At 33.8% G+C, this 18,728-nt stretch overlaps 1 protein-coding gene across 1 annotated transcript; it reads left to right on the top strand.

Moving 5' to 3' along the window:
• Positions 1–1,015: 1,015 nt before the first annotated feature.
• On the top strand, positions 1,016–17,286 carry LOC126882941 (fumarylacetoacetase). The gene is made up of 8 exons (XM_050648018.1): positions 1,016–1,219; positions 4,564–4,674; positions 5,950–6,071; positions 6,129–6,367; positions 7,694–7,846; positions 7,896–8,102; positions 11,260–11,408; positions 17,039–17,286. The coding sequence occupies exons 1-8, from the start codon at positions 1,136–1,138 to the stop codon at positions 17,237–17,239; spliced, it is 1,266 nt and encodes a 421-aa protein (XP_050503975.1). The 5' UTR covers positions 1,016–1,135; the 3' UTR covers positions 17,240–17,286.
• Positions 17,287–18,728: the final 1,442 nt, after the last annotated feature.

Here is an 18,728-nt window from a genome sequence, read left to right as displayed (position 1 = left end):
CACAGTCTTGCAAAATATGGTTGACTGTTTCAAGTTCTCTGTTACAGAGTCTGCAGCTCAAGTCTCCATGAAACAGCCCCATTGTATGCAGGTGAGCCTTAACTGGCGCATTTCCAGTGAGGAAACCTGTTATGACTCTGAGCTGATTCCTGCTTGTTTTCAGCAGTAACTCAGCCCTACTAGCACATGTCCGTCCGATATACATCTTGCCATGTATTTGACCGGGTACACTCTCCCAGTGTGAGTTGTGTTGGCTTCGGATCCAGGCTTTTTTCGTTCGCGGACGGTGCTTTTTGGCACTCCGACGGCCGGCTCTGGGCCCGGGTATTTTGTAGCTGATGCTCTCTTGGCAATCAGCTCTTTCATTGCCGTATATGTCCCAATGACCTGGAACCCATACCAATATAACACTGTTATGTTGTGCCAGTCTGTCAAGTTCTTGTCGACATTCCCAGACCAGTCTAGAGTTCACCTTAGGGTTTATAAGAGCCCCAATGGCTGCTTGGTTATCTGTGCATATGTTAATCCGCTGAAGTTCGAATTTCCTCAGGTTTTTTTCTCTTGCACATTGCAAGATTGCAAAAATCTCTGCCTGAAATACGGAGGTATTTCCTCTACGGAGGTGTTTCATTGGTAGTTCCCCCCTAAGGCAAATCTCAAGATCCGCCAATGGTGTGTGGTAAAAATCTACGGTTCGAACGAGTACCTAGGTATGTTTCATTCCTTTCATTCTATTCAAGGAACTGGTGATTGTGATGTAATTTAGATTAAAATATTATAAACCTAAATAAATACATACTTACTGTACTGTTATAAAATTGATAACATGTCTTATCGTTACAGAAATATAGTGACTATTACACTATACTATACATTACAATACCGATAGAGTTCAAACAATGTTAATGACCTTGCATTGTCACTGACGTTAAATTAAGATAATTTATCAGCAACTGTGATGTAAAATACGAAAGTATTTCTGATTTTTGTTTCTTCATGCCCCCTAATCAAACAAATTGTTATGAAACCATAAGCTAATCTGTTATTACAAATAATAAATTATTGACCTTGAATACTCTCAACACTACACATTCTTCAGTATATTACATTTTCCAGGGAACGGTAAGTCCCCATCATGAAGTGCTTTTTAAAATATCCTAAATATTGTGATTTCCCCATCGAAAACCTTCCATATGGAGTATTTACCACTCCCCAAGAGGTAAGTACTTTATTTTGTTGACCCCTCATTATATTTCCAAAGAAATTTTTAAGTCATTCACCGGTGTTCACTACAGTCTACAGTTAACCTTAAATGTCTTAAAAATAGAAAAAAGTAATACGTGACTAACGTGGACTAACGTGACGTTCATTGCGTAAACTTATGTAATTGGTCAAATTTATATAGTTTTGCGTCATTTTATTTTAATGCTCCTGACGAAACTAAAAACTGATGCTTTTTAAAATTATTACTAAAATGTTCATCTTAATGTTAGGCAACACGTACTACAAGTTAAAATGTGTAAAGAGCACCTAGGAATCGTTCTAGCATATGGATTGAACTTTATTTTTTCTCCGCTTTTTTATTCTCCTTGTAAAGGCACATATTATGTACTTGTACGATAAATGTTAGCTTGCCTTAGGTAAATTCATTAGGTTTTATTTGCCATTTTCAAAATCTATAACAAAAAAAAATGAATACCTAATCTATTCTCTTTTCTTGCAATGTATGCAGTTTTTGAGTCGAAGTATTCCGTTTCGTTGTTTCGTGGGGTATTTTCATAAAATTTAATTTTTCAATCTTTCAGACACATTTAAAAAAAAAACCCAAAAACCCTCCAAACTCAAGAAAATGGTCAGTGCCTATCTCGGCCTAAGAAACAGGTAGGTCTTTTAAAAATGTCCCAAGTCGGCGCAAAGATTAAAACTGCCCGATAAAAAATATACCAGCTCGGCTCATGGAATATTAAAAATTTTAAATTACTGTCACATGAAAATATCACTAAATTTTCGATCAAGTCATTCTAAAAAGTAATAAAAAGTTTTCCCCTCAATTTTTTTTTGGTTCTAATTTTCATAAAACTTTATGAGCTTCAAACATTGATTTTGCTAAAGCTGGTTGTAACTTCCGACGAGCATAATACAGTTTTTTTTTGCACAATGTAAATCATTTGTTGTCAAATTCGTTACATTATAGTCTTTATTCTTTAGTTTTTTTCTAATTAATTTGGAAGGTTTTTCAAATAAGTCATCTTCAGTCTTTCGTTTTATCCCGTGACTAAAGGCGGGTTGACATTACTAGTGAATAACGAAAGTGGCACACGCTTGCGTATTTTGCCCGTGCTATTGTTAGATATTTTATTATCTATTTTCAAACTCGAGCAGTACATTTGTATTTATGCAATGCGTAGATCCAAATGTACTGCTCGAATTTGAAAATAGATAATAAAATATCTCACAATAGCACGAGCAAAATACGTAAGCGTGAGCTACGTTCGTTATTCACTAGTAATGTCAACCCGCCTTTAAGGTGATAGAGTAGCGATCAACAGGTAGCAAAAACGCGTTCCAAGATTGCGGCTGTAATTTTGAATATTTTTTCGAGATATTTGGCACACATATTCGTAATATAATAAAGAATGGCGGTACAGAGCCCAATTTGAAAAATATATTAATATGTGAAAATTATTCTGTAATTAAATACAATATTAAAAAAACGAGCCTGTACCGCCATTAAGAAGAACAAAAAATTACACTTTCTTCAAATAAACTTCTTTATCCGATGCCTAGATTTTGTGTCATTTTGGAACTACTAAAATTTTGTATTTCATTAGTAGTTCCAAAATGACACAAAATCTAGGCATCGGATAAAAAAGTTTATTTGAAGAAAGTGTATTTTTTTGTTCTTCTTAATGGCGGTACAGGCTCGTTTTTTTAATATTGTATTTAATTACAGAGTAATTTCCACATATTAATATATTTTTCAAATTGGGCTCTGTACCGCCATTCTTTATTATATTACGAATAAGTGTGCCAAATATCTCGAAAAAATATTCAAAATTATAGCCTCAATCTTGGAACGCGTTTTCGCTACCTGTTGATTGCTACTGTTTCCTCTTAAGACTTCTCTTTCTAACAGGTTTTCTGATTCTGGATCATGATTAGGATTATTGTTTATACTAGTTGTAATTCGATTCTTATTTTCTCCAATAATTGTTTTTATGAAAGCTTTGCAATTATCCTTTACACATCTCCACTTTGTTTCATCTGAAGCTAATTTTCGTTTTGGCTATTTAAAATAACGTTCACACACTAATAACAAATTTTACTTATACTTTCGCTTTAAAGATGTCATTATACTCTATTTTGTCTGAATACTGAATTAGTAATTAATTGAAAGATAAATTGATTCCACTACGAGATGTTGAGCGAGTAACATCGTTCTGTATTTTGTCGTGCTGTATAAAACATAGTGCAAAAACAGTGACATTAGCGTACCGTCAACTATGTTAAATCCAAACAGCCAAGATGTCTCAAACATCCAACCAAGCTTTATCCTATCTATCAGTAGAGAAATCGATTCCACGGCCAAGATTTCCAACCAAGGGAAACTGTTTCTTAAATTCACAAAGAACCCAAAATGTCTGTACATTTCTGTAATTCCAAGATAAAATTATTATTTTACCTACTAAGGGGTAATAAATAATACCTACCTGTTAATCTTCGAGCCGACCTGGGGGGTTTTTTAAATGTACCTGGGGTATCATAAAGGGCTAAAGGATTATAGTGAGCCGAGATGGGAATATCCCAAGAAAATAACATGCATTACCAGTGACTAGGGCACCAGGTGGTCCAAGGTCGGTTCTGATGGCGTATTCGTATTCAGCGACCCCAAAAACCGTCTAGTAATATATTTGCATGCATTCAAGACCGAAAACCTTTGAAACTACAGAAGATGGCATGTCCTAGCAGTGACCGTGGGAACCAGGTTCTCCGAGAGTCAGTTCTGATGGCGTATTCGTGTTTGTATCAATTTAGTGCCGAAATCCCTCGAAACTCCAGGCAACCTCCACTCTGGCAAATTGGCATGTTTGTGCACTTTGCACACAATTATGCATTTCCACTCATTTTTCTATAGTAGACTTTTTACCTGACATCATCACTGAACACAATGCAAAAAGTTGTGAGTCTCAAGGTGTTGTATATTTTTTTATTTAGCTAATGCCTCGACAACTAATGGTCATTAGCATGGTGATGGTACTGTATGGATTTTTCCAATTAGGTACCTAGTGCAATGTGTAGTGTGTGTTGAGTACGTGTCTTGTTACTTTGCAAAGTCGACGTCATTGTCTTTGCAAAGAGATGCTAATTATATCCGAACGTCTGCGGTCCCTCCGGTGAGTACCGATCCCACAAGGATGGTGTTGTATTTAAAAATCGATTTATTTGGTGTTTAGTGTTAAATGCCCTGGTCTACAAAAATTTTGCTTAAATTCACTCGTAAATAATTTCATCCATTTTTCTTTAAAAAAAAAATTATTAATTTTAAAATAATTTTATTTTTAGCCTTCTCCAAGAATTGGGGTGGCAATAGCTGACCTCATTTTAGATTTAAATGAGGTTGCTCACTTGTTTATAGGTCCGGAGCTGAGGAATCATCAGAATGTATTTAAAGAAGTAAGTACTTGATAATATTTTTAAGTCAAAATAACTGAAAGAGAGCAAAGAAAAAGACTTAGATACCATATTAATCTAACACTGCTTGATTGTAGTATAGAACTTTGTTTTAGAGTAATATCATTAGGAGCTAGGTTAATATTTGTTAGTACCTACGTATATAAGTATACCATGTTGTAGTCAGTCAAACGCTTTTTGGGAATCAATGACACATACGAATACACTTCTTCTAGGAATATCAACAAAAAATATTTCAAAATGAGAAAATATTGTTGAACACAAAAAATACTAATCGAGGTAGAAATGAGGCAATCAAGAAAAATAGGAGGAAAAACGAAATTGAGCCGAATTTAAAATGAGATATTCTCTCTCTCTTGTCGTTTCCCCATTACTGACGATCATGATATCTTCCAATATTCCTAACAATGTTTTTCCATTGGTCTCTATCTTCAGCTGCTCTAAGAGCTTCGCAGAATGAGTTTCCAGCTGAATTCTTTATTTAGTCGGACCATCTAGTTGGTGATCGTCCTGTTGATCTTCTCCCCGGAACGTTTCCAGAAACAATTAATCTCTCTAAACTGTCGTCACCTCTGCGAACCACGTGACCAAAGAATTGCAGAATTCGTTGCAGACATATTGTGGACAGCCTTTTTTTAATATTGAGTTCGTTTAGAATGGAAACGTTTGTCCTATGAGCTATCCAAGGTATGCGTAGCATTCTTCTCCAGCACCACATCTCAAAGGCATCAATTTTTTGGCGCTCACATGCGCGAAGACTCCAAGTCTCTGTTCCGTATAGAAATATTGAGAATACAAGGGCATTCACCAGTCTCATCTTGATATTTTGAGAGATAGATCTGTCTTTTCAAACTTTAGTTAGGCGACTCATCGCATTTTTTGCCATACCAATACGTCTCCGAACTTCTGCTTCACAGTTACCATCGTTAGTTATACTAGACCCGAGATAGACAAAGGTGTTTACTATCTGGTATTCCTGTAACATGTTAGTCAGTTGAATAGTGTCGAATCTGTCGACCACCATTATTTTTGTCTTAGCTTTATTGATTTTCAGTCCAACTTTATTGCTTTCGTACTCAACTCTTCGCAGGAGATCAAACATGTCTTGCTCATTTGCTGCTATAAATGAGATATTAACAATATCTAAAAAGGAATGACGAAAAAAATGCATCTGTCTTTGTACGTTGAACAGTACTAGAAATTTGGAACAAACAAAAAAATTTAAGATGTCTTTATTTTATTTTTAATATGTTACAGGCCACATTAAACAGCTTAATGGCACTAAGTCCACAGGCATGGAAAGAAGCAAGGGAAACAATACAGAGCCTTCTCTCTGAAGATAATACTATTTTACAGAATGATGTGGATTTACGAAAAAGGTAGTGTGTAGTATGGATAACATCCATATATTATACTAACATTTCTATTAATTTTAGAGCATTTGTTTCACAATCTGAAGCCACTATGCACTTACCTGCCAGAATTGGCGACTACACAGATTTCTATTCTTCCATTCATCATGCCACTAATGTAGGAATCATGTTTAGAAGCAGAGAAAATGCTTTAATGCCTAATTGGAAACACCTACCAGTTGGTTACCATGGTAGAGCTAGTTCTGTGGTAGTTTCTGGTACTTCAATTCATAGGCCTTATGGTCAAACGCTTGTAATGGATGGTAAGTGTGTTGTTAATAGTTTTCATAGGGTTTGGGAAGTGGAAAACAAGAAAATTCAAGTAAGAGGCAGAGCATAATGTCTTAGAAATCTTGAGAAGGTCGATGCCCTTTAAGAGCTATAGCACCATGATAGTGATGGTACGTGATTTCACTAATGGTGATTTATTCACGGTGAATTAAAAATCACTGGTAACGGCCGTCCATTTTTAGTCTTATTTAAAGAGGAGGCGTTGTCAAGAAAGTTTTATATTGCTTTTTGAAAGGATTACTCTGTTGTTGGTATTGTAAATTTATATTATAAATAGGTCAACTATCTAGTTGCGTTAAACATATGCAATATTAGCAATATGTTTTTATAGTATGACCTAATACAGAGTAATCGCGATCGCGTTTAGTTTACAATTATTGTGACTACCTGTTACTTAGGGCTTACAATACCGGGATCCCGAATACCGGAATCCCGGACGATTTTTGTCCGGTATTAAAAACCGGTATTTATGTACAAATACCGGTATTTTGATATTACGTTAGTTTATAAAAATTGAATTTATGCACAATATAAATCTAATAAAATAATATTAATTAATTACAAGAATTTTTTTAAGATAAACAAACAATTTCGTTGTATTAAAATCTATATCAGGCATATTTATTACACATACCGAGCCGAGTATGCCACCATCGAGAATCGGCGGTATCGCCAATATAAAGCGAATGTTTATATTTTACGTCTACTACCTAATGCCACATTTTCTTGCGAAATGTCACATTTGGCAAGAAAAAATAACCCGATAGAATTTTGGAAAAAATACAAATCCACTTTCACTGAGCTCTATTAGATATTTGGCTATAAAATATTTGTCATTACCTGCCACATCAGTAGGTACCTTCCGAAAGAGTATTTTCAAAGTCTGGGCAGTTAACAAACCTAAGAAGAAATCGTTTATCGCCCAAAAATGTGGATCAAATAAATAAATTTTTAAACTTAAACTTAAATATAACTAGTAAATTTTTTATTAATAATACCGGTTTTAATACCGGTATCCCGATATTTCAAATATCAAATACCGGTATTCAGATTTTAGTCCGGTATTGTATGCCCTACTGTTACTGTACATAAAAGAACGGCGATCACGTTTCACTGTTTAAAATCACCGTTATCTAAAGATCACGGTCACTGATCACGGCGTGATTTAAAAATCACCACATTCACCATCACTACATTATGATGATAATGATGAAGAGTTTGGGGAGTAATTAATTTTTTATATATTTATGCAACAACATATAATAATCTATTTTTAAAGACCGCATTCTCATTTGTAGGTACAGATCCCGTGTTTGGCCCTTGCAAATTAATGGACTTTGAATTAGAAATGGCCTTTTTCGTTGGTGGTTCCAACAAATTGGGTGAACCTATAAAAATGGAAAACGCTGAAGACCATATATTTGGATTCGTAATTATGAACGACTGGAGTGGTATGTTATTTATATATCTTTTTAATCTGTCTTAAACGATTCTTTTTAGCGAGGGATATCCAAAAATGGGAATACGTTCCACTTGGGCCCTTCTTGGCTAAAAACTTAGGCACCACAATTTCACCATGGGTCGTGACTACTTTGGCTTTGGAGCCTTTTAAGACTGACAATTTTCCTCAAGATCCAAAACCGCTACCATACCTTAGACATACTGATAAATTTAATTTTGATATAAATCTTCAAGTGGACTTAACCCGTAAGTATATTTATCTCATTTAACTTAACAACACCAGTGATATTCTGCTATATTAATTCACCAACAGAACTCCTTTCAGAAATTTTACCATCAGCAATAGCCACTCCTCTTTTAAATCGGTAGATACCAGATTTAGACTTCTTTTTTTTTTCATAGCCCGTGTATTATAAACCGTTCGTACTGCAGCCAATTGGGTTATTGTACGTCTTCCATACCTTCATGATACTCATTCCAGGATTGTGGAACCCTGTACCACCTAGTATAGGTCTAAAGGATGGGTACCATATATTTTTGGAGTCACTTGGGTGTTTAAAAAAAGTGTTTGCTGCCTTCGATCTAATACCTCGCAATTCAAGATATGGTTGACTGTTTCAGGTTCTTTTCTACAGAGTCTGCAGCTCGCTGAAGTCTCCATGCAACAGTTCCATAGGTGCCCATACGCATAGGCAGGGGGGCCGTGTCCACCCTACCTTTTCGGATGCTTTAGTAAACTATATATTGTCATCCAAAGGATGCAAAATATAATGTGTAACATCTTAACGTCTGGTGTCCCCTAAAACATTTTATATGGGCGCCCATGAACAGTTCCATTGTATGCATTGGTTCTTTGTCTGGTGCATGTCCAGTTAGGAGGCCTATTATTACTACGAGCTGTTTCCTGCTTGGTTTTCGCAGTAGATACTTCAGTTATTTTAGTAAAACGTACAATACATATTTTGCCATATGCTTGACCGGGTAGATTTAGATTTCTAATACTAGTCGTACATATAATGTCACGAGATCTTCACCTTCTGGTGTACTACTTGAGATTTGTGATCACTACATCAAAATCTTCTCTATTCTGCGCTGCTCTTTGTTGCACACTCATGCAATTTTTGAACATTCTTGGTAACACTCGTATCTTGAACATAGTACTATTGCAACGATTGCTTGATGACACTCGCAATCTGGCTGTTGGAACGACGGTGTACAAACTAACAGGAAATTGTAAACGTCCGTAGACCAACTTCATACTTCCGTGTCAACCTTATTAACAGAAAAACCCAACACACTTTCATAAGAATAAATAACGCTCAGATTCCCTCTCCTAATGCATCAAAACATTGAGGAATGCTACTGGACACTAGGTTTCGCTGGAAAGTTTATAAACGTGAAGATAGCTTTATATGCAACATAAATAGATGTAGAAAGATCCAATATAAAAAAGATCCAATACAGGAAAGATCCAAGATATAATATAAAAAGATCCTAGGTAGAAACTCTCACTTGTCTAGCATAACAATGAGTTACTCTATCAGCAGATGTTGATGTACTACGTACCTTTGTACTGTCGAAACAGAGGTCGTCATAGAGCTCTAAAATTTGCCAAATTTGCCAGTAGTCATAAACAGCGGCTGCTCCAACATGGGAACATCCAGATTATTCGTCTTCTTGATAATACTAATTTGGTAAAAAAATTGAAAAAGTCCATCGGAGTAAGGTAAAGTGGGGGGACGGTGCTCACTTAAGCAGAAATCGATTCTGTTGTAAATTCTTTAAATCTATCATAACGGCTAGTATGTTACCGTAAGCTCTAATTATTCTACTTTTAATATTTAAAATAGCTTTTAGAGAAATACAAAGTACTAAAGCAGAATTTTAAAAAACGAAAGAAGTGCCTTTGCGCACTATTCCCCATCCATGAGGGTAATCATGCGCACGGATTGGTAAATGGTGCGCACTGAATAATGTTTTTATAAAATTCTTTAAATATTGCTCTCTTCTGTTTTCCAGCAAATACAACATGTCCCTAGGTGCAGCTGGTTTTCTGGTGGTGGAATGAAACTTAATTTTATATCATATAATTTGTCTTTATCGATAATATCTGACAAATAAGTGTCTGTTACATCAGACTACTCAGGTGTTAGCTCCTTTTGCACTCTCTTCTTGTTTTGTTTGCCTTCAAGTTTTTTTCTGTCTGGCGAGATATCTAGCGATTTTTTAACAAATCATTTTTGAATAGTTGCCTTTCTTGCTGCTTTCTGTTCCTCCTTTCTCTTAAGATTCACGTCCCTTAACCATCTTTTTTCCTTGGCGTTCTCCAATTTTATCTTCATTGGTGAGCTTGTAAGATTTTTCGATTGTTCGAGATTTTCTTTTAATTTCTGGTTCAACTCGTGATAGATCAACATGAGTGGAATATAATTCTCTCCAGCACTCATGCAATAAACGGCCATGATAGTTCTTCCACTATCAACAAACAGAGCCTACATTTGTAGCTCATCTAGGTACATAAACCCGTTCGTCTTTTTCTTGAAGTCGATTTTGAATGTCGAAAGCTCTTATCGTTTCCCTTGTTTTTTTGCCGGCATGTCTAATTGCATACAGAGGATTTTGTAAATCTTCGTTAGTTTATGTAAGAATCATAGATTTTCTAGTGTAGTTTTATAGCCTCTGGAAAGGAAAATGGTGACTTTATTATTTACCACTTCATTATTTGTGGGGCAATCATGCGCAATCCTGCGCACTATTACCCCCTATACGCCTTAAATAGCAAACTTCGTCACAAACAAAAAAATACTAAACCATATAAACCAACAGATGCACCAAAATGTACGGAAAACAACATGATTTAAATCAATAGTAAGCTCAAAGCAACTTAATAAAACCTATGAACTTAGCGTCTTAATTTTTGGAGCAGAAAAACTAAAAGCAGAATTCTTGCGATTTTCAATAATTGGATCTCACTTAGTCCACGTGCAACATTCGAATAAAGATAATGGCGTCAACCGTTCACGAGATCATCCAAAAGGTGTAGGACTTCTTGAGTTCTTAAAATCATCCACAGAATATGAAATACAATACAGCGCACGATTACCCGCTGTGCACCATTCAACCACTTTCCCTTTTGAATTGTGATACTTTTTCAAATTAGACATTAAGTGTAAGGTATATCTAGTGGAAATGTCCTTAATCTTTAAGAAATATACATGTTGGTTTAGAACAAAATGTCTTGATTGATCTTATTGATCAAATTTTTAAAAATAAAATCGGATTATGCCTTTTATAGTAGTCTACTGCGTTTTTCTGACTATCAGTCCCCCCACCATCAACTTTTGTTGGATTAATAACGTTTATTAAAGAATCATTTTTAAAAAGATTATGTATTTATTTTCAGCAAAAGGTGGAAATGTATCAACTACTGTGAGTCGCTCAAATTACAAATATTTGTACTGGACTCCTAAACAACAACTTGTCCACCACACCATAACAGGTTGCAACGTTAATCCCGGTGATTTAATGGGTAGTGGAACCATCAGCGGAGAGGTAAGGCATTCATTTTAATCTTCTTCTTTAAGTGTTATCTCCGCGACAGAGGTCGCCAATCATCATAGCTATTTGGACTTTAGAGACGGCTGCTCTGAAAAATTCATTTGATGTACATCCGTACAGTTCTCTCAGGTTGCGCAGCCACGATATTCTGCGTCACCCTATGCTTTTTTTCCCTTGAATATTTACCTGCATAATCAATTGGAGTAAGTTGTATCTCTCTCCACGGGCAATATGTCAAATATATTCTAATTTTATTTTTTTGATAGTATTTAAGATTTCCATTTCTTCATTCATCTTTCCCAGAACCTCTTTGTTTGTGACGTGTTCCACCCACAATATTTTCACAATTCTTCTGTACACCCACAGCTCGAATGATTCTAGTCTTTTCATTGATGCCGCATTCAAGGTCCAAGCTTCCATTCCATAAAACAAACTCGAGAAAACGTAGCATCTAGCCAACCTAACTCTTAGCCCCAACTGTAAATCTCTTGTGCGGAGCACTTTTCTCTTTTTCTTAAAATTTGCTCTAGCCTTTTCGGACACGCGCCAACTCGTAACTCTTAATGACAAACTTTTTTAAATCAAAATGTACACCGGCCAATTCGTAACTTTTCTACTACCTGAACAAATTGCAACTTTATACAGGTGAATTCGAAACCTTTGTTTAATTCTATTACCCCAGGTAGTTATTAGGTTAAAACGTAAGAAATAAATTTGAACAGTAATGGATTAAGCCAACACGGGGCATATAGCATATTATTATTATTATGTAAGCGAATGGTTCTTGGTTTGCTTAAAAACATGTTGTGTATTATATGTACCTATAAAAAAATAATAAAAATTGAAATCTCTTTTGATTGAAACAATATATATGTATAGACGAGGGCGGATCTGTAAAAAACTACTATTTGTGGATGAGCGAGGTGGCGTTCGGATTTTTGCAGATATAAAGTTAGATGACAACTTCAATAATAATAATTCACTTATGCTCCTTCTCAAATATGCCCGGAACATTATTAAAAAAATTAAAATATTTAAAAATTTCGAAAAACATCGATTTTTTTCTACTACTATTGCTTATAATTTTAAAACGATTCATTTTGGAGCAAAGTCGTAGGGAATTAAAATAAAGATATATAATTGAATTTTTTATGATACACGACTAGTTAAAAATGTCTTAAATTATTACCCTTTCTGCAAAATAGAAATAAATACAAAATAAGGGGGCAAAATAAGCCTCTTTTTATTAAGTGTTTTTCAACAACTTTGGTTGCACTTAGAACCTTCGTAATTCGCATAGAAAATCCTTATAACATACTTAAATCGTCCACTAAATTTTATTAAAATCGACCTGATAGATTTTGCATAATAATTTTGCAATCTAAATTTTTTTAAAAAAGTTCAAATTTTTTAAAAACTTTCTGAGCAGAAAGTAGACCATTTAGAAGTTTGCTAATTTTTTCACATATAAAGAGGCTCTCTACCTATCTAACACTTTACAGAATTAAAATTGGATTATCTAAGCGGCCTCAGCACTGTTTTAAAGTTATAAACAATTTTTTGGCTTATAAACAAATACAGTGAGGACGTTTAAGTTGGAATAAATTCATTTTCTCGAGAATGGGCGTCTCTGGAGATAAATCCCGAAATAGACCGATTTTTATTTTTAAATTCTAACTTTTTGGTATACATATCATACTAGTGACGTCATCCATCTGGGCGTGATGACGCAAACGATGATTTTTTTAAATGAGAATAGGGGCCGTATGATAGCAGGCCGTATGATAGCAGGCCGTATGATTCCGTCGGTATAACAGGTTGCCTTGCAACCAGATGCAGAACAGTACCATCAATGTTTTCCACTTTTTAGCACTTTCTTTAATTGAAATTTAAAATTATTTACCACCAATAACTTACACCTACGTGCACTCATAACGAAATCTGTTATCTGTTACATTTGAATTACATTTGTTACTGAATTTCAGTCATTTTCACAAAATTTATTTGGATTTTCTCTAGTAACTCTTCCAAGAGACAATACATAAATGATAAATTACCTTTTACACCACTTTCAAAGAGAGTAATTTTTACAGGTACATACCAGGAATATCGGTATTAAATTATCAACATTACTTAAAAATGAAAGTTACTAATTCACCGGTAGTTAGTGGGTTATCGAAGAATTACCTGCACGCCAGAGTTACGAGTTGGCCTGTAATTAGGATGGGGATTTAAAATAGTTACGAATTCACCGAGACCCGCCTTTTCTATTCTGATTTTGATTTCCTGGAAGTAATCACCTGTAGAGTTGATCATTGTTCCAATATATGCATATGGGTATACTCGTTCGACATTGGATCCGTATATGAAGAGATTCTCGTTATTTCTTTGAGTTTTCGATATTCTCATATTTCTTCTTGACGTTCATTGTTAGACCGTATTTTTGTCCAAACTCCGCTATTCTGGTCACCAGCCTCTGAAGATCCCCAATATTTTCGGCTAAGATGACAGTGGTATCCGCATATCTAATGTTGTTAATGGGAACTCCATTTACCTTTATTCCAGTTGTTTCACCCTCAAGAACTTTTTTCAAGATCTCTTTCTGTAAAAATATTAGTACTTTTGGACGTTAAGAGGTGACTCAAATTTTTTTGCAGAAATTGCTTGAAAATAACTCAAATAATAATATTTGAGTTATCCTCCCTCTTAAAAAGGTCCGGAACATAATTTAAATAATCAAAATGTCAAAAAATGAAGGAAAAATTCGATTTTTTTCTTCGTTTTTTGACTATGACTCTAAAAGTATTCATTTCCGAGAAAAGTTGTACTGACATAAAAGTTGCGTAATTTTTTAAAAATTTAAAAAATAGTCAACGTTGTTGCAAAATAGCAATAATTGCGAAGAAAACATACAGAAACGTATTCGCATTTTACGTTTTTCAAACATTTATGCTACACTGAGGAGCTTCATATTTCACCCAGAAGAACTTTATGATGCAGTAAAAAAGTACTGTAAATTTCATTAAGATAAGTTCAATAGAATTTGCAAAATAAATTTTGCAATCCAGCCTTCGCAAAAAAAAATAATTTTTTCAAAATGTTACAGGACTGAAAATAAAGCAGATAGCAAGTTGAAATTTTTTTTGAGTATAGAAGTGTTTTGTACCTTTCATTTGCGATTTGCAAAATTGAAATCGATTAACTACCACGGCGCCAGGAATTTTTTTAAATAAACATTAATTATTGGTGCTACGCGCAGGACAGCGGATAGTTTGCTCTGATTGGGCATTCCAATGACCTTTGATAATGATTGATACATTTTAATTTTGATTACATTTCGATATAAATAAATAAATTTGTTTATTGCAAAATAAAAACACATACTCTATCTTTTGAAATAACACTTTTTTTAGCAAAAACTTTATTTGTTCATATATGTTAACTTAGAAAATATAAAAGTTTATTATTTTTAAACATATTTATTTATTTATTTTGCTCAACAGGCCATGTAGGCCCTGGGCGTGAAAAACACAATTACATTTTTTTTACTATACATATCTACAATATACAATATTAATTTGTCTATATAAAAAATACATCATATAAATATATACATATATATAGCATATAGCTCTCATTTTACAATTCATGGCACATTCTTCTGTTACAATTTCTCTTGCGCTCTTCTTACCACTCCTCTCCATTCTTTTCGGTCTAATACCTTGTTTCTCCAGTTATCTATTTTTAATTCTCGTAAATCTGCTTGGACGCTGTCAAACCATCTTTTACGGGGTCTTCCTTTCCTTTTTTTTCCCTACTGGTTTCCTGTTCAATATCATCCTGGTCATTCTATGGTTTTCCAATCTTTGCACATGTCCCAGCCATCTTATTCTATGCGCCTTTATTATTGCGGTGATTTTTGGTTCCGTATACAGCTCTTTCAACTCTTTATTTGTCCTTCTTCTCCATCCCATTTGTGTATTTATGCCGCCGTAAATTGATCGGAGAATTTTCCTCTCCCATTTTTCTAATCTTTCTTCATCTGCCTTTCTTAAAACCCATAATTCAGCTCCATATACAACCGTAGCTCTAATCACTGTCTTGTAAATTCTTTCTTTTGTTTTTCTTGAAACAAACTTCGACTTCATTAAGGATCTCAGCATTCCGTATTTCTGGTTGCCTTTTGTAATTCTGGATTCTATTTCTTTATCTTCATGTCCATTTTCCTTTACTTTCACACCAAGGTAAGTAAACTCTTCCACTCTGTCAAAACTGTATATGTAATCTTTCTCCCCTTGTATTTTTATAAACTCTTCATTGACTTGCTGTGTATCACCCATTATCATGTATTTAGTTTTCTTTTCATTTATCTTTAGACCAAACCTATTTGCTTCTTTTTCTATTTTTTTCACAATTGTTTTCAATTCTTTCTTTGATTTTGCTAATATTGTTAGATCATCCGCAAAAGCAATACATTGATGTTCGTTTTTAAATATGGTTTCTTCCATATATAAGTTTCCATATATACAATAAAAGTTTATTATTTTTAAACATATGCAATTGTTTAAACAATATTTCACAAATAATAAACTAAACTAATTTTAGTGTGATTTTTGTGGAATTAAAATATTAAAATACAACAAAATATAGAGTAAGAAAATAATATATTAGACAAAGATTGGAAGAAATTTTGGTGGAAATCAACTTGTGTGAATCAAACACCGCTGTCCTGCGCGTAGCACCAAAAATTAATATTTATTTAAAAAATTTCCTGACGCCGTGGTAATTAATCGATTTTAATTTTGCAAATTGCAAATGAAAGGTACAGTACACTTCTATAAGCAAAAAAAATTAACTTGCTATCTGCTTCATTTTCAGTCCTGCAACATTAATAAAAATGAATTTTTTTGCGAAAGCTGGATTGCAAAATTTTTTTTTGCAAAATCTATTAAACCGATCTTAATGAAATTTACAGTGTTGTTTTACTATATCATAAAGTTTTTCTGGGTAAAATATGAAGGTCCTAAGTGTAGCGTAAATGGTTGAAAAACGTAAAATGCGAATACTTATTTTCGTATAGTTTTTTTCGCAATTATTGCTATTTTGCAACAAGGGTGACTATTTTTTAAATTCTTAACCAATTCTGTATTATAGGAAATTTAATTACGCAACTTTTATGTTCGTACAACGTTACTTAGAAATGAATAGTTTTAAAGTTATAATCAAAAAACCAATAAAAAAATCGAATTCTTCCTTCATATTTTGACATTTTGATTATTTAAACAATGTTCGGACCATTTTGAGTGGGAGGATAACTCAAATATTATTATATGAGTTATTTTCAAGCAATTTCTGCAAACAGAAATGAGTCACCTCTCAACGTCCATTTCAAAACAGATGCGCCCTCGACTAGGATAACTTTAATGTTATAAAAGCGTTTTAGTAAAATTGTGGATTGTGGGTGAGGCCACTTGTGAATTCCAATCTTTAGTCGTCATAGTTCCTAAATCATTCCATATATCATTTTGATTTTTTTAGACGAAAATATGAACAGAAGAAACTTTCCCTAGTAAATATTTATTTTTTTATGCCAAAATATACATTAGTATGTTTATTTGTTTCAGACATCAGATTCATTTGGCTCGATGCTTGAAATAAGTTGGAAAGGTACAAAGCCTGTGAGTCTACTAGATGGATCTCAAAGAAAGTTCTTGCAGGATGGCGACACAGTTACCATGAAAGCAGTATGTGAAGGACATAACTTCAATATTGGTTTCGGCACGTGTGTTGGTACACTGTTACCTGCAAAAAATCTTACTTGGTAAAATGTTGAATTGTATATTGTGTTAATAATAATAACATTTGTTCTATATTTAACAAGTTTTAAGACTACCTATTTTATTTCCTTTGTGGTTTATCCATAAAAGATGAACTAATTTAGAAACTAGACATTTCATATATAGAACGGTGTCAAGATGTCAACTGTGACGTATTCATTATTCATGTGTCTGGTTGACTTTGATAAAGCCTTCGACAACAACACAAAAGGCTTGCGAACATAAATATTTCGGAGCTTGCAAACATATAGAAATAGATGATAAGGATGTGAGGATCATTATAAATTTATACCGGTATTAGAAAGTCATAATTCGAGTAGACCAACAAAAATCTAAAGAGATACCTATAGGACAAGGAGTACGACAAGGATGTGTTCTATTCCCTATACTTTTTTAATATGTGCTCAGAGGAGCCACTAGAAGACATATCAATGAAGACACATTAATTATTACCAGAACATTAGTGAATAATCTCGGATATGCAGGCAATACAATATACTCCAGGGTAATAAGCTAGAAATAGACCATGTTCGAGGCACTCAAAGATCCAGGTAGCTGACTACTTTTTTAGTTATTGTAGACCTATAGGAAGAAAATCTACCTGTTTCCTGACTAGAGTTCGCGTCAGTTTTTTAATTATTAACAATTTAGTGCAAAAATCGCGATTTTTTTCTATTTTTTGCACCCCGTTCAAAAGCTAAATAGTTGACATAAAATTACAAAATTTAATTATTTAGAACATTACAAAACCTTTAAAATGCCGATTTTTGAAAGTTAAAAAGATAAATTTGTTGCTACGCAAACTGCAAAATAAATGAAAATCGTTATTTGTTAATAACTTTTACTAAAACTACCTTACGATTTTAATGTTTCACCCAAAGTTGAGTATTGGGGTACTTAACAAACTCTCAAAATTTGAGACCGATCCATTAATTAGTTTAAGGGTTATTCTAATTGTTTATCCCAGAGACCTATATTTTGCAATAACCTAAGACAAAAAATAATGAAGATAGGGCAATTCTGCGTATGCCAAATGAAAGTAGAAAACTGATGCTATCAAAATGTACTAAAAAAAGATAAAAAAAATTATCTAATATAGTCTATAAATTTTGTAGTTTATAAACATTTAGAATAACTTTAAAAAAATATTGCCCGTAGAAAAATGTATATATGTACTTACAAAACCAATTTTGTTTATTTTTAACAGATCACTTGGTACTGGTAGCTTTCCCAGTCTCTGGAAGAAGAGCTTTTTAAAGCCGATTTTTAAATCAGGTGCAAGGAACGACATATCAAACTATCGAGCTGTCTGTAATCAGTCAGAGCTGCCAAAGTTGCTTGATTGTTTGGTTAGTAAGAAACTGACATGGTGTTTTAGAGGCATTTTTAATCCTGAACAATTTGGCTTTATGAAAGGGAGGTCAGCAGATGCCAGCCTAGTTTTGTATGTCAATCATATAAATAACAGCTTTGAAGA

This window comes from Diabrotica virgifera, chromosome 4 (genome assembly GCF_917563875.1).
Source record: "Diabrotica virgifera virgifera chromosome 4, PGI_DIABVI_V3a".
NCBI lineage: Eukaryota > Metazoa > Arthropoda > Insecta > Coleoptera > Chrysomelidae > Diabrotica > Diabrotica virgifera.
Note: the sequence above shows the minus strand (reverse complement) of the source record. Positions and strands in the feature narration are given on the sequence as shown.

Excerpts from the sequence above, each read along its gene's own strand:
- LOC126882941 (XM_050648018.1), top strand. The coding sequence starts at position 1,136 with ATGAAGTGCTTTTTAAAATATCCTAAATATTGTGATTTCCCCATCGAA. Across the intron at positions 6,368-7,693 it reads TCAAACGCTTGTAATGGATG|GTACAGATCCCGTGTTTGGC; the intron begins GTAAGTGTGTTG and ends TCTCATTTGTAG. Across the intron at positions 11,409-17,038 it reads GTGGAACCATCAGCGGAGAG|ACATCAGATTCATTTGGCTC; the intron begins GTAAGGCATTCA and ends TATTTGTTTCAG.